Source organism: Sceloporus undulatus, chromosome 5 (assembly GCF_019175285.1).
Source record: "Sceloporus undulatus isolate JIND9_A2432 ecotype Alabama chromosome 5, SceUnd_v1.1, whole genome shotgun sequence".
Taxonomy (NCBI): domain Eukaryota; kingdom Metazoa; phylum Chordata; class Lepidosauria; order Squamata; family Phrynosomatidae; genus Sceloporus; species Sceloporus undulatus.
In genome coordinates, this window is record NC_056526.1 from 5,904,757 (window position 1) to 5,927,037 (window position 22,281).

Genomic DNA, 22,281 nt, shown 5'->3' on the forward strand with positions numbered 1-22,281 from the left:
TTCTAGAAGATTTTCTTCCTGATGTTTCACCAGCATCTGTGGCTGGCATCTTCAGAGAAAGATTCAGATTTTCTGAAGATGCCAGCCACCGATGCTGGCAAAACGTCAGGAAGAAAATCTTCTAGAAACATGGCCACATAGCCCGAAAACCCCACAAAAAACCATGGATGCCAGCCATGAAAGCCTTTGACTTCATATTACTGGTCTAATTCACACTGTGCCATACTTTGGACACCGGTAACTCATCATGCAAAGTACACATCTACAATCTGGGATAGTACAAAACTGGCTTTCAGCACAACATACCCAAGGTGATTTCAAAAGACCAATTACACATAGTCTATTGCTGTGTTGCCTACCATGGCACTACCTTTCTGTTGTGGTGGGATTGTGTGCTTCTGTGAGGCAAGAGGCTATACAAATGCTGCTAGTATGGTGTCCCATATCAGATAGGTTTTCGCTGAAGAGCCAAAGTAAATGTACCACATGACTACTGCAGAGCACCAGTTTCTCTTCGTGTGTGTGTCCTGGCAAAGGATCTCTCCGAGACAACAAGTATGGCACTTTAACTTACTCTAAAGAAGTCAGTACTGTGCAGAGAGATGATGCATTGATAAACTATATACTTAAAGATTACTGTTTTTGTGTGCCTTCAAGTAATTTCCAACGGAGAGGAACTCTGTCACAGGATTTTCTTGGCAAGATTTGTTTAGAGAGAGTTTGCCATTTTTTTCTTCTGAGAGAGTGTGACTTGGTCAAGTTCACAGAGTGAGTTTCCATGGCTGAGCAGGGATTTGAACCCTGGTCTCCCGAAGTCTTAGTCCAACACTCAAAACATTACATACTTAGATGTCCCACTTCTGGAATTCCTTGCATACTGAGTTCTGTTTTTAGAATTAATAAATGGAAATAACAATCCCTCCCCCCATTTCATTGAGTTAGGAATGGGTTTCAGAGCAGAGTCCTTGATACCAACAACCCGACTGAACACGGTTGTGTTCCCATAATTTATTGTCATACCAAGGGACAGTTTCAATTAACAAGCTGGAAGGAAAAAGCAATTTCTCTGCTAGTACATTAGAAGACAGTACAGTAATATAATTTCTAATTGGCAGCCCATTCAAACAGTCATGATTATTTCTGGGTAATGTTTACCTCGTTTCAGATTTCATCTTCAAAAATGAGGAGATGGTTAGGTAAAAAAAAATGCCTTGGTCTGTTACATATGTTTCTTTCTTTGTGCTCATGTAGGCACACTTCCAAGTGAAAACGATGACAATTGAAAGTCATGCTAAACTGAATCTAAGTTGATAAATGCCTGCTTAATAGTCTGCAGTCAGATTAAAGCCTCTCAACATGTGTAGCAACTCAGCTGATCGCTCAAATGGCAGATTTTAAAAAGCAAGCAAGAAAAGCCGAACAAGTACGCTAAGAATATTGCCTTTGTGTCAGAAATGTGCCTTCATGCTTTAAAATGATAAAAAATTGCAATCGATCCTTACAACTGTTGTGTTCATCTTTATTGATCAGGCAGCAGAAAGATAAATCGCTGCCCAAATAAGATTATAGTAAATGTTAGCATCAGAGGGGACTGTTGGTTGATAGAGGACCATTCATCATCTCAAATGGTGACCTGTCCGTGAGCGCATTGCCGTCCGTCTGCTTGTCTAATCACATCCCTATTGATTTCATCTGTATCTGAGGAATCTGGATGTGACTGTCATTGGATGAGCAAGATTGCTAAATGCAAAAGGGGTCATTGGTGTGAAGAGGATTTCATTTTCATTTTCTTACCGGCCAGCAATGATTTATTAAAAAATAAACTACACCTAAAGTCACCATGCTTGGAACTTCAGTCTGCAGACAAATGAATTATTAGGCTTGGGTTGTGAAAAAAAGCCCAGAGTTGAGAAACCGCCGTGTTTTTCCTAATCTTCGTGTGCCCTTTTGACTGTGATATCTGTTACCCAATTTATTATAATTTGTGTAAAAGGTATGAGGCACCAGAACACAATTTTACTCTTCTTTTCAGCTTAATGTTTTTTCCAATGATTTTTATAGATCCCTTGCGAATTCTGAATAGCCTGGGAAAGCTTAAGACACAGACTCGGTTGATTAAATATCTGTCCTTTTACCTTTCCAGATGGAGCCTTCTCCCTTCAGTCACTGGTGAAATAGGCTTCATCACCTCTTAGACAAGAGCAAGGGAACTTTGTGTAATGTTGCCTGTCTTCTGGTCCAATTTGGGACACGTAGACAGAGATGGTTTAGCTGTGACCTTTTTGCCATCATGCAGGGATGATTTTGATCTGCTTTAGAGGCTTTGTGACATTACGAGGCAAAAACTTCTCGCTGCTGACCCAAAAGACAATTCTCAACTGAAGAAATATTGCTGACCTAGAGAGGGATTACAACATCAGAAAACTGGGGGATGCTTCCAGAATGCATCCTGTACAATGACTCATCTTCCTCATCGTTGCAGAAATAATTTACATTGCTTAACATGTTGTTGTTGTCGTCATCATCATCATCGTTGTTGTTTCTTCTTTCCTTTATAGAACCATAGAATTGGAAGGAACTCCAAAGGCAATTGAGCCCAACTCCCAGCTCAGTGCAGGAACTCTTCCTAGTCTAAGCCTCCAGATAGCTGTCCAGCCTCTTTTTGAAGATGTCTAGGTCATTGATTCCATTACCAAATTACCAAACTGCTTTTACCGTGAAGAAGTTCCTTCTAATGTTCAATCAAAATCTACCCTTCTGTAACTTAAAACCATTAGACCTGGTCCTATCTCTGGGGCAGCAGAGAAGACATATATACCTTCCTCTCTGTGACAGTCCTTTAGGTATTTAAAGAGTGCATTCCTGTCACCTCTCAGTTTTCACTTCACCAAGCTAAACAGGCCCAATTCCCTCAGTCTTTCCTCATATATATTCTTCTTCATACCTTTTATTTATTTATTGCCCTTCTCTGAACCTGCTTCAATTTGTCTATTTCCTTTTTAAAATGAGGTGCCCAGAACTGAACAGAGTCCTCCCGATGAGGTCCCACCAGTGCAGACTATAAGAGGACTGTTATTTCCCTTAACCTGAAAACTGTGGTTCTAATATAACCCACCTTTCCCCTATATTGGAACTCAAGGCAGTTTACAAAAATGAAAACAAACACGGTTAATAGCACTATAAAAGATTTAATCTTTCCCATTGTTCACGGTCATAGCTGGTCATGGGAAATCCTCTTTACTTGTTTCCCTCTGCTGCCTTCTGTCTTCTTGGCCATTTGATACTGTGGTTCTGTGCTTGGCTGGAGGGATGGGGAGCAGATGGAAGAAGAGGGTGATCTTTCAGTGTCTAGCCATTGGTGCGCAAGCTAGGTTGGCTACTCTTCCCCAGGAGAGAGGGTCAGGAGAATGGTGGAAATGAGTTGGGTAGAAATGAGAAAGGGGCTTGAAGAGAATTCTCAAGGGTTTTCGAATATTCTCTCCATCCTTGATTTAATATGTAGTATAGGAATCGCTTGCCTTCTTTACAGTATTACTATAAGGGTTGTTGAATGTACTTGAAGGCATTTAAGCACCAGCAAAGGTGCTAAAGAAGTGCAAAGGATTCTGAATACAATAGTTTGGTGAAAAGGATGGTTTAGTAAGGGAATAAAAAATACAGCGTGAAGTAGAGGACCCATGAATTATTTATATAGGGCCAAATCTGTTTAAAGATGTTTTAGCCTAAAAATGATCCCACCTAATAAAATGAAAGCAAGGGTTTGAGCACCAAGTGTGTCAGTTGTAAGTTGTGTGTACCATACACAAGTATTAGACATGATGATATATAATGTTGAGGTCTTATTTTAATAACTGCAAAGCCAGAAACACTCTGTTACAGCTCTCTTTCTTTGGGCAACCTATATATCAAAATAGTATGATTGGTCATTAGTGGTTGGTATCTACATTTACACATCCATTCCTTGTTTTAAGTAAACAGCCTAATTGCAGTAGAGGGCAAAACAGCACCCAGTTTCCAGGCCTCACTATGACCAACATCGTAATTGTTACCTTCCCTCAAATCTTATGCACACCAACCTGAGAGCAGAAACTACATGAACAATTTTCATGGTCCCTTTCATACTTCTCCTCCAACTGATGTTCTGTATTTAAGGCAGAAAACGCCGGGGGTCTTTTATAGCGGGAGATGACTGCCAGGCAGTGGAAAAATTAAAAAAAATCTACTAGGATGTTGGATCCCTTTGATTCTACATTGGAAAGGAGAAGCAACAGCCTGATTTTCAAGACACGAGTTAAGAGGCATAATGCATTGTTTTGTCCTGATCCTTTTTAATTTAGTTGTTCTGATAAGCCAGACATGCCCTCTTTCCAAAGCACAGACAGTTGGGAGGGTCTGCGAAAACTCCTTCCCAATCCATCCTGTTGAGTGACTAGAGTGGAACATCCTCAGAATCTGTGCGTTTTGTGGATTTTGGAACCCCTCCATAGCAATATGCCTTCGTTCCAATACTAACAGTATAACAGAGTCATAAAAACGGTTTCATATATTTAAACAAATTACCAGAGATATTATTTAATCATAAAAATGTCACTGCATTTGTAGACTGTTGTCTGAGAATGCTGCTTTGCCCCATAGGGAAGCTGTAACATTTCAGGATGTAGGGAAAAAATCTTTCTGCTTAAGGCTGCAATATTATTTGCCCTTGAAATTTAAGAAGGGTTGAGTTGATGGAAGAGCCGTTGCACATAGTTCTCTGGGAGATAGGAAGGAGTGCGTTCTTGGTTTATGTCATTTCCCTGACCATGGAGACCTGAAATACTTGCAGGAAGACTCAGAGAAGGACTTCAGGATGAGGCTCTTATACCTTTTCTTACATCTTCAGCCAGAGGACACTCCCATCATTTTCAGAAGACAGCCTTCCAGAAAGATGCCAGATTCAGGCAAGATCCTTTTTAAAAAAAACTCAGCCAGCAACTCCAGGGATGCTCAGCTAGTTACAATACAGGTTCATGTCAGGCTTCCTGTGGCTTCAATCCTCTGGCTGGGAAGTATTCTTTTATTGCTTACTAGGAGGAACCAGTGGTTCAGCAGTTAAGACTGACGTTCGCAAGGTTGGCAGGTCGGCAGTTCAAGACCCAAGTGCATGTGATGGAGTAAGCTACTGTCACTAGTCCCAGCGTCTGCCAACCTAGCAGTTAGAAAGCATGTAAAATGCAAGTAGATAAATAGGTATCACTTTGGTGGGAAGGTAACAGCATTCTGTGCAGTCATGCTAGCCATATTATCATGGGGTTGTCTTTGACAGTGCTGGTTCCTTCAGCTAAGTAATGGGGATGAGCATGGCGCCTACAGTTGAGCACAACTTGACAGTCGTGTCAAAGGTAAACCTTTACCTTTAGAAGGAAGAGCTTGAGTCAGTAGTACCTTCAAGGAGTTATCCATAGTCCTGATGTTTCTGATGAGACTTCTCCTACTTATCTTCATCATGTCCACTTCTCTTATCATCTTCCAGCCTTAATACATTGCATGTTCTGTTGCTATCCTTGAATGGAAGGGTGCTTTCATGGGACAGAAACCCATGATGACTCCTTCCATGTATGGTGGTTAAATGTGTGCTGTCTGAATGTAGTTTTGACACAGTACAGTCATTTATTGCTTACACCGCCCCTGAACCAATCTGGGATGACATTTTATCTTACAAGAACATCTAGACTAGACTATATGATTTATAATGTTTTGCCTAGCTGGATGATCTGACCACGATTCTTGATTCTTGATTGGCTCACTGTTCCTGAACATAGACCATTGAGAAAACGAATGTAAATCTGCATAGAGTTTTGATTTTTAACTTAAGTTCTTTTCAAGTGGAATTTGCAATTCTCCATTGAGTTGGGTGTGTTTCTGAGTAAACCTATATATGGATTGATTGATACTTTATTTTCGCTAAAGAGCAACAGAAACCAATTATGACATATGTCATGATGAATTAAAAATACAGTATAAAAGAAATGGCACAGCATAATGTAGAAAATCATTTTCGAAAAGTGTAGAATATCATACAGCATAAAATGCAAATGAAATATAAAATACATTGCATTACACTATTATGAGAACGTCTGTGAAATATTAAATTATTTTTTTGTCAATGGCTTGTGAATTTAAGTTAGTTATTTTATCTATAATTATGGATTTCTGAAGACCTGTTCTGCTGTTATTCAACCATCTTCATTTTAATAAGTACACCACCTTTCTCATTTTTATATATATGTGGCAAAAATGGTATAGTGGTTTGAGTGTTAGACTATGACTACAACCAGGGTTTAGTTCCCAGCTCAACCATGAAACCCACTGGGTGACCTTGGACAAATCACACTCTCTCAGCCTTAAGGGAAGGCAATGGCAAACCTCCCCTGAACAAATCTTGTCCAGAAAACCCCATAATAGGGTCGCCATAAGTCAGAAATGACTTGAAGGCAGACAACAACAAGTGTGGTAAAGTCACTGAGGTATCCAAAAGGAAAACAATGAACATTTAAAGAGATTTTATTTTTGAATTTAGACTGGGTTTATCCATGGATACTAATTTAGGATCCTGACTAGCAGAGGGATGAGTTGAAATTAAACTAAAGGAGATGCTCATAGAATCATAGTTGGAAGAGACCTCAAGAGCCTCTGTTTAAAAACCTCCAAAGAAGGAGACGCCACCATTCTCCAAGGGAGTGTGTTCCACTGTTGGACAGCTCTTACTGTCAGGAAGGTCTTCCTAATGTTGAGGTGGCATGATTCTTCACAGAATTTCACATGCGCTCTAACCATGGGCTGCACTATCAATGCCAGTTATTGTGAGCATTTGCTCCTGCCACTAGCTGGAGCATTGTGATGTCACAAAGCCCAGAGGAAGATTGTGGAGTTGAAACTGGAAACAAGGAAATGCATGGGCTTAAAAGTCATGGGTACTAAGGGTGGAGGGGAGCCCGATAGCAGACTGCAGAAGAGCCACAACACAGACAAAATCAGTGAGCCCCGAAAGCAAGCAAAAGACGGAAGTGGCCACGAGGAAAAGGTAGGAAGATGAGAAATGGCACAGAAACCTACTGGCAAGAGAAAAACAGGCTTGGAATAGATAGGGTGAAGATATGGTTGTGTAGAAAACGATCATCTACTATGTGGTTGTAAAGTTTATAACTAATTAAAGCAAACATAGCTGGAAATGTCACGTACTGCTTGTATTTGGGCTTGCAATGCAAGCAATTTTGGGTTGTTGATGTTTCTAGAGGGGTGGCATCAAGATATGCTAAACTCCACCCTAAAAATGTTTTATCATTTGGTATCATTTGGTATAATCCATTCACACTGAATTATTTCCTCATTTTTTCCAGAGCGCACAGTTCTACAAAGTCACCACAGAGCAGTACCAAAAAGCTGTCGATGAAGTAGATGCCAAATTCAAGTAAGACCTTTGCCTTTCCTTTCCTTTTCTCTTGTCTTTCTTTCTTTCTTTTTTTGTTAAAGACCATGAATGTAATTTTGTATGAATGCAGTTTTTTTCCCCTTAGTCTTATGATTCAGTACTAGGAAAGTGAAAACTGAAATAAAACAAGTTACAAACATTGCTCGTGCAAGGAAGGGCGTTTTACAAAAGTTGCAAGTCAGGTGAGCTATGGACTGTACTGGGCATAGCATTGAAATTCAATGCATTGACATACTCCTAGCCTATACATATTGACATATTAAGAGATATGTATCAGAGTGTTTTTGTGTGTGGGAGTCTCTTGGATCACCATTATTAAAATGTGGGGGGCTTGAGCATGAATTGTGCTTTTTTAAAATAATAATAATAATAATAATAGGATATCTTTCCTTTCATTGATATCCTGTTTTTCTTTCATTCTGAGACCTCTTACCTTCAACTGTAAGTCCAGAATCAGGCCTGTCTTTAATGTTATTTATTGTTCAGTGTTTTTAATTTTGAAAGTGCTGTAGACAATATGGCTGCAATTGGATTTTAACCATTTTAGAAGAATCTGTTGTCTCTTCTGGGTCCAGCTTGGAAAATACCTAAATCAACAATTTAATTTTCCCTGTAATGGTGAAGGCTGAGTTAAATCCTCTCCGTTATTCCTCTGGAGGGTTAAATGAAGAACCAGTAATTAGGGGGCTGAAATGACTCTGACCTTTGCTCTGGCCCCCCCCCCCCCCCCCCGCTTTTGCTAATTCTTGCAAGAAAGCATCATCCATCATATTTCATGGCTTTTATGGTAGAAACTTTAACTCACCCACCCATTTTCCTGCCATCCTCTGATAAATGCTGCCAATAGAAGACAGAGACCAGCACTCGATTGTTGTCCAGGAAGCCTGTTGTTGCCGAAAGGCTCTTAGCCCCCATGACAACATATCATTAGGGATGATTAATAATCTGATAAAGGGCCATAAAGAAGGCCTTAAGGCAACTTACTGCTTAGTTGTCCCATAGAAAGGCACCTCAAGGATGAGAGCCTTTCTGCCTTTTCAAGCTATCTTTGGCTACAAAAGCTTCAAGAATATTTTCAATATAAAGGATGAGGGAGGGACAATCCTGGGATTCTGAAATGATGAACATAGGAAGCCACTTTATCCTGAAGGTGGATCTATTCTGTAGAAATAATGCAGTTTGATACCACTTTAAGTGCTATGGGATCCTAGGATTTGGAGCCTTGGTGGTCCTGGTGGCGCAGTGGTTAAATGCCAGTACTGCGGCCACAGCATTGTGAATTCGATCCCAGGGCTCCAAGGTCGACTCAGCCTTCCATCCTTTTGCAGGACCGTAAAATGAGTACCCATCTTGTTTGAGGCAATTGGTTTAAAGTTTGTAAACTGCTTAGAAAGTGTTAAGTTCACAGTGGTATAAAAATGTAAATGCTAAAAGCTAAATCTGTAGTTTTACAAGGTTGCTAGCCTTCTCAACCAAAGAGTGTTGGTGCTTCACAAAACTACAAATCCCACAGTTCTGTTAGGATGGCGCTACAGCACTCAAAGTGGTGTCCAAGTCCCTTATTTCTACAGTGCAGATGCACCTGGAGTCAGACCACTGTTTTGCTTGACCTGGTTCATTGTCCTGACTGGCTCTAGCCACCCTTTACCTTACCTGGTTTAGGGCTTTTCAAAAATGTGCAATCAAATAAAAATCTTAGCACCTAGTATGAAAGACGCAATTAGGTATACAACAGACAAAACAGATTTGAAGTGTGTCCTGATCACAAAAATTCAGTTTGAACCCCTGATTAAGTGATTTAGAAAAATAATAGCTCAATTCAGCTCAGAATGCTATATTCAGTTTGACATGGGTCCAAAACTAAATCTTGGCTTGAAAATATAAATCTTTGTTTTCCACTTAATATAACCGAGGAGCAACAAATGTCTATACTTTTTTTGTTTTGTTTTTCACAATTGGATGACAATTTCAGGTGTAGTAGCTCTTTATGAGGGGGTTTCACTTACCAAATTACAGATTAGTCAGTGGCAAGGGATTCATGCTTTGCACCTGAAACTTTAAAAGCACACAAATAAGACTCTCTAGAGTTCCCTCGACACTCTAGAGTTGTGTTGGCACAGATTCTTCCAAGGCTTAGTAGTTTAGAAGCAAATCATGTGTCTTTCAATCTTGCAAGATTCAATAAAGTGCTGTAAAGAATCTCTCTCTCTCAGTGTATGTACCAGGACCCAGGCATGCTGGGCATGAATCATAGAATCATAGAGTTGGAAGAGACCGCAAGGGCCATCCAGTCCAACCCCCTGCCATGCAGGAAATCCAAATCAAAGCATCCCCGACAGATGGCCATCTAGCCTCTGCTTAAAGACCTCCAAGGAAGGAATCCTCACTCTGAAGGGCCTGTCTCAGATTTTGGGTGACAGAATGTTCCCAAAGCCCAAGATGCTCCAACTCTTCATCCCTTCAATAGTTACATGCTTTAATAATCTCAGGAAAGCAGTTAAGTGTCAAAATTACAAGATGGCATATCTTGAATAACGTTTTTACAATATGGAGGTTTTGGGGAAGAGTCACCTTACAAAAGCTGTTGAATTAGCCTCTTGATGCTGAAACATGGCATGTAGTCAACATTATTATCGGAGCACTTGATGGAAGTAGTGTATGGGCTTATTTATAATACAGTCAGTCCTCTTTATCCACAGATTTTTCATCCATGGATTCAAGCATCCACAGCTCGAAAATATTCAAAAGAAGTATACATTCCAAATAGCAAACTTTGATTTTCCATTTTATATAAGGAACACCATTTTGCTCTGCCATTATATTTAATGGGATTTGAGCATCCATGGATTTTGTTATCAGCAGGGGATCCTGGAACCAAACCCCAGCAGTTAACAAGGTCCCACTGTAATACCTTATTGCAGTGGTCTCCATCTTTGACCGTTTCAAAGCTCTGGCCAAGGCACATAGGACAGTCAGTGTCTATAGCTATGACAACTGAACAGGCTCTATGTAAAGATGAATATACATCTGACTATGAAATGCTGGTGCAGTGTATATATGTATGAGGAGAGAGAGAGAACACACTGAGTAAAGCCAATCTCTTATGCAGATATGTTTCCTAGAAACATGCAGCTAGTTGCTGATGGATAAACTGCTGGATTACCAGGCTCTTTTTTTTTGCTCTTCTAGCTTTGTTTAAGGTATCCTCCTTATTTAAAATTTAAAATTTGTTAGAAATGAAGAGAGCCTGGGAAGACCAGTTGGTCATGTTTTTCCTACGCTAAACTTCCACAAGGAGAAATGTTTTATGCATAACGCAGCACAAAGCACTGCTGGTAAACATATGGAAATATGTGTACATTTTCATTTAAGTAATATTGACAAATACATCTGCAGACACATAATTAAAGTACAGCACACAGGATGTCTCTGTATGCATCTATGGGGGAGCAGATAGAAAGCAAAAGGTGTTGTTTTTTTTAATGAAAAAGAAGAGTACCTGCCCTTCCCATCCACTAAGCAGGCTTCAAGCCTTTTCTGTAGTTGCTAAGACAGAGAACTTACTTTTAGTTCACGCTTGCATGATTTCAACTCCTCTGGAAGTGTCTGCAGGCAACGGATAAGACAACTGTCCTTAGCTTCTTATATCAGAGGTGGTAGTACCTTATTGTTCTCTGGAAGCTAAAATGCATACCTAGCAATGGTGACTGAAACTTTTGTGACCCAAAGTCCAGAATATGGAAGACAAGTAGGAACTCTTGAACTAGATGCATGGTCACACTTGCACACAAACAACTGGCATGGACTACTGAACCAGGACTCCCAGAGGGCAGATTGACTCATTCACTTTTGCGGGGATTGCCTCTCTTCATTGGTTAAATGGCCAGCACCAGCTGTTTTCTGCTATGACAAGCATGGCACCCAAATGGCTTCCCTTAATGATCCAATTGGTGCTGGAGTTGGTGACATTTTGGCTGAAGGATGTAAAATTCATGCTTGTCTCATTTTCGCATGCAAAATTCTCACATGCAAGACAGTTCAATTTCTCTCTCTCTCTGCCTGTAAGATGGCAAGGTATTTTCTATTGCTTTTAAGATTGTTTGGGGGTTTGCAAGAATAATTTTGACACAAATTGTGCCAATTTGTGGATCTCACCTACAGTAGCTGCTATAACAACCCTGCCTTGGTTGTGAGATCTTCAGTGGCTGATCCTGAGGATGCAAATTGTGGGATGCTATTTTTACACTCTTAGTTAATATTTTACCTAAATTGTTAAAAAAAAATATCTGAGGATAAAGCTCTGTTGCTTTTCCAGTACAGTGCTCCCTCGGGTTACGAAATTAATTCGTTCCGCGGCCGCTTTCGTAACCCGAAAAGCCTTCGCAAGCCGAAAACCCATAGGCGCTAATGGGGAAAAGCCGCGTTTCGTGCGAAAAAGCGCCGAAAAGCACCAAAAAAATTTTTCGTAACCCAAAAAAACCTTCGTAACCCGGAACAATTATTTCCTATGGGATTTTTTCATATCCCGGAAATTTCGTAACCTGGGTATTTCGTATCCCGGGGTACCACTGTACTATTTTTGGGCTGCTGCCACACTGCAAAATTAATACAACTTGACACCACTTTAACTGCCATGGCTCCACGCTCTAGAATCCTGGGATTTGTAATTTGTTGTGGCACCAGAGCTGTCAGAGAAAGCTAAATATCTCATGAAACTACAAATCCCAGAATTCCATAGTATTCAGCCACGGCAGTTAAGGCAGCGTCAAGCTGCATTAATTCTGCAGTCTAGATGCAGCCCAAAAGCACAAGGACACCCTGTTCCTTAGAGTAGACATAGCAAGACATTTGGCTCTGTCTGTTGAACAGAAGAGAAGCAGCAATCCTTGAAAAGTAAATGGAGTCAGAAAGAGCCCTGAGGCTCCTGGAGAACAGGAATCCAGTGTAAGAATTTCCTGTTTTTGCCTCTATCTCAGTTTGCTGTATTGAGGGAAAATGTATGATTATAAATGGTAACTGGTACCATAAAATGCTGTATTTAAAACTTTACTGGAAATAATATTTTATTAAGAACCAATAGTGCATATAATTCTGTAACATCTCCTAAATATCTTGTTTTGTCTGGAGGATGTGCTTGAACATACTGTACTGGAATGGATGGGGTATGTCTTCAATGCAAAAAAATATTTCACAATGTATTTCCATGCTTTTAAGACTTTAAGTTAAACAGATGTTCTTTTAACTGTCTTTTGGAGTGTAATTTGATGAGTAAATTATGACAAAGTTAGTGCAAAACTGAACGCTGATGCTTTTCCCAATGTCTCGTGTTTAGTTTAATTGAACGTGAGGACTGAAGACAGGGTTTCAAACCGAAGTGCTTTAAAGAGCTTGTTTAATTGCCTGTAAAAGGAGAATTAAGTAAGGTTGAGCTGCTAAATTTACAATTCTGTTAAATGCATAAACCAATGTGCTGCATGTCAGTGTGACTTCAAGTTGGGAGTGTGAGATTAATAGAGCTAATTGTGGTATTGTTGCAAAGCAAGTCCATGTAATAATGGCAAACATGCTTAGAATTTTTAGTGCATTTCCCACTCTGAATTTCACTTCTTTCATCCAGTTCTAAACAGAAGTTTCACACCCAGGGCCTATGTTTTGAAGCAGTTTCCACGCTTAAGGTTTACTGCCAACATTAATTCCTTTGTAATATGTGGGATCAGTCCAGTCTGGTTTTTGCATCCTCCCATCAGCAAGAAGCCATCAGTGTGCACCAACAGTGCATGAGGCATAGCAAGGCAACATAAGACAAGATCTCATGCGACACCTCCATTGCACAGGATTTTATATCTGTGCCATACAGGTTCTTCATGTTCTAGGCCAAACAGAAAATTGAGACACATAGTGGTCTACACAACTCTATGGGTGATGTTCTCAACCTTGAAAATTCCATTTAGATGTAGAAGAGAAGCAGATACACTGTAGGAATGTAAATAAGTCCAGCAATCATACACCATTCATATCTAGCAGACAGTACAAAATGTAAAATGAGCCCCCACACTATTAAACAGCCAATGAAGGATATCTGGCAGAACCATAGCTGGGAGGGGGGTTGTGGACCTTTCAGTGGAGAGAATTCAGTAATTTCAGTATATCAAACTGCACCATCCCCTTAGAGCTAGAATTCTCCCACTGATTTTGAGATAGGAAGTTATGTCCCTTGAAGGTATAATTGATGCGCATATGGTGTGTCTGACTACCAGTGTGGTTTATCTCTCTTTCTGACACTAATTTGTATTGACTGAAATTTCAACGATTAAGTCAAGGTAGTTCCGGCAGTATCCAAATGATTATCAGATGTGATTATTGCTGTAGTTGATTGGGGGGAAAAGTGTTTTTACTGTCACAGTGTCAATGATGATCAATTGAGTTAGCACCAGTGCTAAAGATTTAAGGGCCAAATGCAAGAAGGAAAGTTCTGGGCATGGAACAGGCTGTGTCTAAATGGTCTAGCTGGAGGTGAATTTGGTTCAGGATTGAAGGCTGTTTCCCGACAGGACTTCAGATTACCCATGGGATTAACATGCTGGTGACGTGATAATTCTGGTTGCATTTTTGCCAGCACCCTTTCCTAACTACCAGGTAATCGTCATTTTAATTTCTTTCATAATAAACTTTCTATTATGAAAGTTTGAATGGTGGAAGATTCAGGACATAGAGAGAAAGAAAAAATACTTCTAGACACACCCATAGTTAAATTGTGGAAATCATTGTCATAAGATATGATGGTACAAACATGGCTTTAAGGGATTAGACAGATTCCCTTATTGCTGCATGTCGAATCAAAGACAATATGTTTCTGAATATCAGTTGCTAGGGAACATGAGAAAGAAGGGGTTGCTATTGTATGCATGCACTCCTTATGGGTTTCCTCTAGGCATTTCGTTGGCTACTCTGGTAACAGACTGCTTGGCTAGATGGGCCTTTGGTCTAATCTGTCAAAGCTGGCTGATGTTCTTGGAAAGGGGGTCTGCATATATCTGGTGTTCTCATGCTTTGCATACTCACATGAGGGCAGTTCCTATTGAGCCTATTACAGTAGAACACACCTTTAGGTTTTTTGTTGTTGTCAGTTGCCTTCAAGTGGACCCCAACTCATGGTGACCCTTTGGATGAGACATCACCAAGGCTGCCTATGAAGATCCTCTTTGGTCATTATTTTTGTTTTCTTCTTCTTCTTTGACCTTCCTTAACAATTGTTCCAAGTCTATGATGTCTTCTGCTATAGTATGGTGTATGGGAAACATTCTATTTTTTCCATATTCTGTTCTAACAGTATCCTCTTGTCCTCAGTATAGATTTCTCACCAGCACTCAAGTTTCCTAGTTGCTAGCGACTCATTTCTTGCCATCTGGAATATTTTACTCCTAGCTTTCTTTGGCCTTTTCACACATCCTCCTGGAACAACATAAATAAGGTGTTCTGATGACACCAAAATGTGTAAACTCTCTATCATGAGTGAGCTTCTCTATTTCACACAGTTGCACCAGAACAAAGGGGGGACTGGACACTATTACTTGAGTTCCAAGATGGCCACAACTTCAGTGCATAACAATGCATAACAACCAGTCATAAATGGATCATAAATCAATTATAATTCCATCATAAAATAGTCATAATACAGTAGTCAATCAATCATATTGCCACCATAAATAAATCAAAATATCATAATAAATTAATCACTGTCAATTAATGTGCAATCAAGTAGAGGGGACACAGGGTCCGATGGTTCCATACTTAGCCAGTTGTTCAGTGGGGGTTTCCCCTGCAACTGTCCATTAAATCCCTTTATAGAGTTTGTACCCCTGGCCAGTCCATGTGATTAAGCCTTATTGGGAAGGTCTGGTATCTTTCCCAGCTTCAGGTTACCTCCCCCCCCCCCAATCGCATTCTGTCAACTCTGCTATCTTTCTGAAGATCCTACCCATCCACTTTATATCAAGCCCAATGTCCCCACTTCCTTCCGATAACCGCCAGTTGTGACAAAACAGCATGTGTGGAGTAGAATCCTGTACATATAAATCCAGCTACCATATGCCCAGTATCAATGCACCCCTCTGTCAGGGTCAGTCTTCATGTCCTTAAGCTTTCTCTCCTCTCTGCTAACTCTCTCTTCCCTTTAATCTTTTTAAATTAGATGAACTGTAACAAAACAGTTCGCTCTTTTCAAGGGGGAAGGGGGGCACATCGCATATGCTATCTCAAATATATCTGACATCTGCAGGCTCATTGTATATTATCTGTCTGTAATACTTACCCTGATGTCCACTTATTGCCTGTTTCAGTGCTGCATAAATTTGTTTTACTATTCCAAAATGCACCTGTTGTGTGTTATTTTTTAAATATTTGTGGGGGACTTGGATCACGTTGATCAAATCCTAAACTGTCAAATGGTTTATCTCTCTTTAAGACACTAATTCGCATTGATCAAATTCTAAATGATCAGGTTGAGCTAGTTCCTGCAGTACACATATTATATTAAAACAACATTACCAGATCCTGCTGCCTTTTTCTAATGCGGGTGTTATATTATCCACAGTTGCATTAGAACTAGCATGATTATATTACACAGATGTCTTGTTCATAATGAAAAGTTTACATAGGCAAGAAGAATTAAAATACAAGGGCACAGTATTACAGGAAGAGCTTGGCTTTGGACAAAAGCATTTTGGCTTTTATTAAGTAATTGTTTTACATTTCTCTTGGATTCTCTCTGTCTTTTCTTTTTTTCCTTTTTCTTCAGTGTTGAAAGCTGGAAGCAGAAAATTGAGTAGCTCTGGAGATTACATTTTCTTCTCTGGTTATACTCCCACCTAAATATCCGTTTTGGTCATTTGGATCGGGATTCAGCATCATCTTGATTGATAGGCTTACTCCCAACAAAAAGTAGCTGGAGGAGGGAATTAATCTACATCACATTACTGACATTTTGTTTAAGCCTACTTTGGATTCCAGATCTTTGATATGACTACTTGCATTACTGACCATTGTCTGAATAGCCGCTCCACTTACAGTGAGATCAGGAATGTGCCTATAGCTCTTATGCCCCCTTACACACAATGCACAACTGGGGTGATGAGCCATTTTGGTTAGTCTGCACAATATGAGATAGTGTCACTTCAAGGGCTTACTACTTTTCATTTGGCCTGCTGTGTTTTGGTTTACTTTCTTGTATGCTGAGCTGAAGAAGTCAGCAGGAGTGGAGACTTGACTGTGTTCAATAGCCAGGCCTTTTGGTTAATGTGTGTGCCCAACTACTTTTGATCAAGTGATCTCCAAGATTGTATCTGCCTTCAATCCTGTCTTGGGAGAAAGGTGGGATATAAATTCAATCCATCCACCCACCCACTCACCCACCCACCCAGTCACCCACCCACCCACTCACCAACCAACCAACCAACCAATCAGATAGCCACTCTGCATAATTATACCACTTTAACTGTCATAATTCTACCCTATGGAACTTCAGGATCTGTAGTTTTCTGCTGTCTAATAATTCTCTGCCAGAGAAATCTAGTGATGTAGTTTCAAGAGTCAACCAGAGAATTCTAAGGTATATAACCAAACTACAAATCCAAGGTTTCTGAAAAATGGAACCTTGGCAGTTAGTTATCAAACTACTGTAATTTGTAGTGTGGATTCACCCCAAGACGACTTTGTTAAAGGACCTCCCTAAATAGCTTTGGCTGGTGGCAGGGGCCACAGTGTCCTCCTGCAATGCCAGGGAGGTTGTTTCTGAGAGGCAGAAAGGACCAGGTCCCCTTGCAGTTGTCTATTCTTTAGCCAGTGGCTGAGATCAGCCTTCTCTCCTTCTAGATCTGATCTTCTCCTTGGAGGTGGAGGGTGCAAGCCTCCTCTTTTGTCTGGATAATAAGCAAAGGTCAAAGCGTCCTTTCTTCCACTTCTGCCATTCTAGGCCCACAGAACCTTCCCTATGATGTTTGCAGCACATATGACACCAGTTTTGCCACTCACAAGATCAGAAGACAAACAATTGCAAAGGGATGTCCTGTGTGAGTCTTTAGAGTTGTAAGATATGAAAGCAAGCAATGCTCATGTGGGCCAATTAGTGGGGTCACATCACAGTTGCTGTCAGTTTTCTCTTCTCTCCCCTTCTCCCTTTTATTTTCTTTGCTCCCATATGTCAGAGAAGTCTCAGTCTAGACGCTAGTTCATTACCTCCTCTGCTTTTTGTGGGAACTAGGCTGGAAATAAAATAAATAGAAAATAAGAGCAAGTGTGATATAGTGATTTGAGTGTTGGACTAGGACTCTGGCAGACCTGGGTTGAAATCCCTGCTCAGCCATAAAAACTCATTTGGTGACTTTGGGTAAGATTTCTTTGGGCAAGTTACACTTTCTCAGCCTAAGAGGAAGGCAGTGGCAAACGGCTGAGCTGACTCACTGTTGAAAGTTACCTTTCCAAGGTTGTATTTCTCACATATCCCCTTGATAGTTTCAGGCTGGTACTTGTTTATGATCTGGTAAGAATGCTTGCTTATTTTGTCCAGTTGTGGTTATGCTAAATGAGCCCTGTTTTGGAAAAGACTTGGCGTGTTCTAAATGAAATATAAGAAGGACAAACATCAGTCCTTGGAAGACAGATCCACTCTAACAATGCATGAATTGCTATGGGGAGTGGGAGCCGTGATCTGTAGTCAATTAAGCCATCCTTTGGAAGTTGCCTTTCCAGGACCACACAAAGTGCCAACAATCTAACTGAGATGAATTTTAGATACTGAGCATGACTTTGATGCAATTCATTCAGGGACAAGGCATGTTAGGATGAAGCTAATGGGAAAGATGATGCATTTAGATAAGCTCAAAGCAGCTTGTAACACACTTAATGCTTAACTAGTCCAAACTGCTGCAGATACATATGCATCACAAAAGGAAAAAGTCAATGTTATTTATGCATCTCCTTCACAAATTAGCTTTACATAGCTTTCTTCAGTATGCATATAGTGTTATAAATGATTTCTTTCTTTCTTTCTTTGGCCCGTTACAGACAGGCTAAAAAGTACGCGCGGAGCGCGTACTAGGGTTAAGAGAGGGCGGTGCTTCTGCACTGCCCTACCCCTAGTGTGCGTTCCGTGCGCACAAAATGGTGGCGCCCATTCCACACGGCTGCCGCCATCGATACGTGACGACCGCACCGCCTCCAAACGAGGCGGCGCGGTTGTGACGTATCGGGGTCGTGGCAGGGCGCCTAGGGCGCCCTTTCCGCGACCCTGGATGGAGCTCCATTTCGGAGCTCCTTCCTGGTTTGGTCCGCTGGGCGCACCCTTCAGACGGCTGCACCCAGCGGACCAAAGGAAAAAGGGGCCAAATGGCCCCTTTCTCCTTGTCCCTGCCGCCGCGGGGTGTCCTTGGGGCTTGAAGCCCCAAGGACACCCTTTTCCAGGCTGCGGGGAAGGGGCCTTTTGGCGCTTCCCCGCAGCCCGAAAAGCGGCGGATCGGGGCTTCAGCGGCTGCCGCTCTGGCTGCTGAGTCCCCAATCCGGTGGGGAAAGGTGCGCCTACAGGCCGCCCCTAAGGGGCGGTCTGTAACGTGCCTTTCTTTCTTTCTTTCTTTCTTTCTGTGTTCTGCATCTTGGCTCTAAAAAAGCAGTTTTATGTTTCTGGAGTGCTTCTAGATCCAGCCTTGTTCTAAATGATCTTACAAATGAGCTGCAGCCATTCCTGGACTGGGATAGTGTGGACTTGGTGATACATGTGTGGAGTCCTGGTGGCACAGTGGTTAAATGCCTATAATGCAGCCTCTCACAACCACAAGGTTGTGGGTTCAATCATGCAGGGCTCCATGGTCGACTCAGCCTTGCATCCTTCCCTAGGTCACTAAAAGTACCCAGCTTGTTGGGGGCAATTAGCTTACATATTGTAAACCACTTGGGGAGTGCTTAAGTTCATTGATAAGCAATATAGAAATATACTTGCTATTGCTATTGCTATACACATGGGGATACTTTTGGATGACTTGGAGATGATACCTACTGCCAAAATTTTAACTGCCACGATTAGGTTTGCTCTTATAATATTAATCTTGGAATAACTGCACTTGCTCTTTATTCATGTTGAAGCTCAGTTCAAGTTATTTGTACTGATTTTCAAAATGCTAAAAGGGTTGGGAGTCAGACGCTTTGAAGGGGCATCTCTTCTTGTTCTCCAGCACTTGTGTTTTGATGTTCTCTGTTGAAGTTCTCCCCCAAGTACCTTCTCTATCAGAAGCATGTTGTTTACCAGCAGAGGAGAGGGCTTTTCTGTAGTAGTGTCCTATTTATGGAATGTTTCTCCTGGCATATTTACAGTGCGTCCTCGCCTTACGTGGGGATCCGTTCCAGATCCCTCCGCGTAAGGCGAATTCCGCTTATGCTCGAGCCCCATTGGAAACAATGGGGCTCGTGCGCGGCGGCGGGGCACGTGGGGTGCAACGGGCACACGCGCCCATTCAGTTGAATGGGACGCGCCGCCCCTTCCGCCCCGCGCGCGCCCCGCAGCTTGAGCACGTATGCTCAAGGCCGTGTATGGTGCACCCGCGTATGGCGCGGGCGCACTGTATTATTATTGGCTATCAAGTCGATTTCAGCTTAGGGCAACCCTATGAATGAGAGACCATGTATCTCCAGTCATCCACTGCCCTGCTCAGGTCTTCCAAACTCAGGATGATGGCTTCCTTGATAGGATCAATCCACATAAAGCAGTGGTATCCAAACTGTGCTCTTTAAGGGATTTTGGACTTCCCAGACCATTGGCCAACATGGCTGAAGCTTCTGGGAACTGAAGTCCAAAATCTCTTAAAGGGCACAGTATAGGGACCACTGACCTATAGTATAGTCTTCATCTTTTCCTGCTGCATTCCACTTTATCAAGCATTATTGTCTTTTTCCCATGAGTCACATCATCTGATGACATGTGCAGAATATGATAGCCTCTATTTTGTCATCTTCGCTTCTAGGGAGAATTCAGACATATTTGCTCTTATACTCATATAATATATCGTTTTTGCGGTCCATGGTGTCTGTAGAACTCTTCTCCACCATCACATTTCAAAAGTGTTGATTATCTTCCAATCAGCTTCCATTACTGTTCAGCTTTCACAACCATATGGAGATATCGGAAACACTATGGCGTTTCTGGCATCTACATTACAATATTTTGGTGCCAGTTTAGGACTAATGTACACACACACACACACACACTGCATACAAATATACTGGAGCTTTTTAATATGACAAATCACTTACCCTTCTCAATATACTGTATTTTTGTTGCTTCATTTTATTGTCAATGTTATAATTTTATTGCAAACTATAGAGTTGTGATATATCATTAATGTATTGCTCATGTTTTCTGTTTTCAGCTCCAAAATCCATATGAAAAAGGATGCTATACAATAACTTGTAATAAGTTCTCTTAAATTGTGTGGCTTCCTTTGCAGGGGAGGGGAGAGGTCCCCCACATGTTGCAGAAGCTCTGTTCCATGTCTTAAACCTTTGAACAGTGATTGCTTTATAACTGACAGCTTTAGTTTTCCCTCTAGCAACATAGACATTTTCCTTTCTTCCTTTGATCAATACAATCCATTAGGAATGTAGAGTATCCAACACAGCTATATGAAATATTAATTAAGCACATTTTAGCTTGGTAAATGTGTACTTTGAATACAGTGAAAACAGGGGATTTGGAAGGAGAGAGACAGAGACAGTTCTACTGAACTACAGTTATTTAAATGCTCATTTACATATTCGCATGAGAATGGTGCATAGTCATTCTGTATCTGGTAAATGCTCAGGCGTAACAATTCAAGAGCCCTGGTGGGTCATGTAAAGCATCCAAATAACTTGGTACAGTATCCTGTTTCCAGCAGTGGCCAGATCAGATAATGAGGTCAACAGAACTCCCTTGTTGCCGAATACTCTCAGCAAGCTGGAATTCAGTGACATTCTGTTCACAAACAAAAATTCTGTAGACTATTCTCCTCATCCATGAATCAATCTGATTCTTTTTTTATACCCATCAGAGCTGGTGGCCATCACCACATTTTGTGAACGTGAATTTCATAAACTTAATTTATCTGTTGCAAATCTGCTGCCTGTCAGTTTCAGTTTGTAGCCTGAATATCCTAGTATTAAAGAGGAAAGGAGAAACAGCCCCTTGCTCTGTTTTCTGCATGTTTTGGAAGCTTCAACTCATGCAATGGTTATTTTTCATTAATATTTTTATTGAGTATTCTAATTAAAACACTATACATATATACACACTTTATATCCATGCATTCAAATCACTGACGAACATCACACATCTCTAACACTCTCATATACACTTCTGTAACATTATAGTTACAATAATTTTATTTATTTATTTATTTACTTATTTATTTATTTATTTATATCCCGCTCTTTTCCCAGGACTGGGACTGGGACTAATAACAGTCCATGTTTCTATAATTTTATAATAACACTATGTTTGCTAACTTAAACAATGTCTCTTCATCTTTTAAATTCAGCAATTGATCAGGTCATTGGATCTTCTCTTTCTTCTCCCCTTCTAATTTCCTTCTATCTCTAACCCTATCCATTCTTTCCTCCGTTCTCCTCTCTTTCTCTTTCTCTTCTTGTCCACCTTTACTCATGCAGTGGTTAAAGGGTGATACCACTAGTGCCCAGTTGTGGGATGGATGTCCCAGCTCCAGCTTGACCTCAATGGAATTGGTCCCCACAACCATTTCTAAGAGTCTGTGGGTCTATTGAGTTGATTG

The 22,281-nt window shown here is 40.9% G+C and overlaps 1 protein-coding gene across 4 annotated transcripts in view; it reads left to right on the forward strand.

Moving 5' to 3' along the window:
• Positions 1-22,281, forward strand: part of CHCHD3 (coiled-coil-helix-coiled-coil-helix domain containing 3) — a 272,857-nt gene that overhangs the window by 192,927 nt on the left and 57,649 nt on the right. For all 4 annotated transcript variants that reach the window (XM_042468794.1, XM_042468793.1, XM_042468795.1 and 1 more), the window contains one exon: positions 7,380-7,450. In XM_042468794.1, coding sequence (XP_042324728.1) covers positions 7,380-7,450 — 71 coding nt within the window. The remainder of the gene's footprint in view (positions 1-7,379; positions 7,451-22,281) is intronic.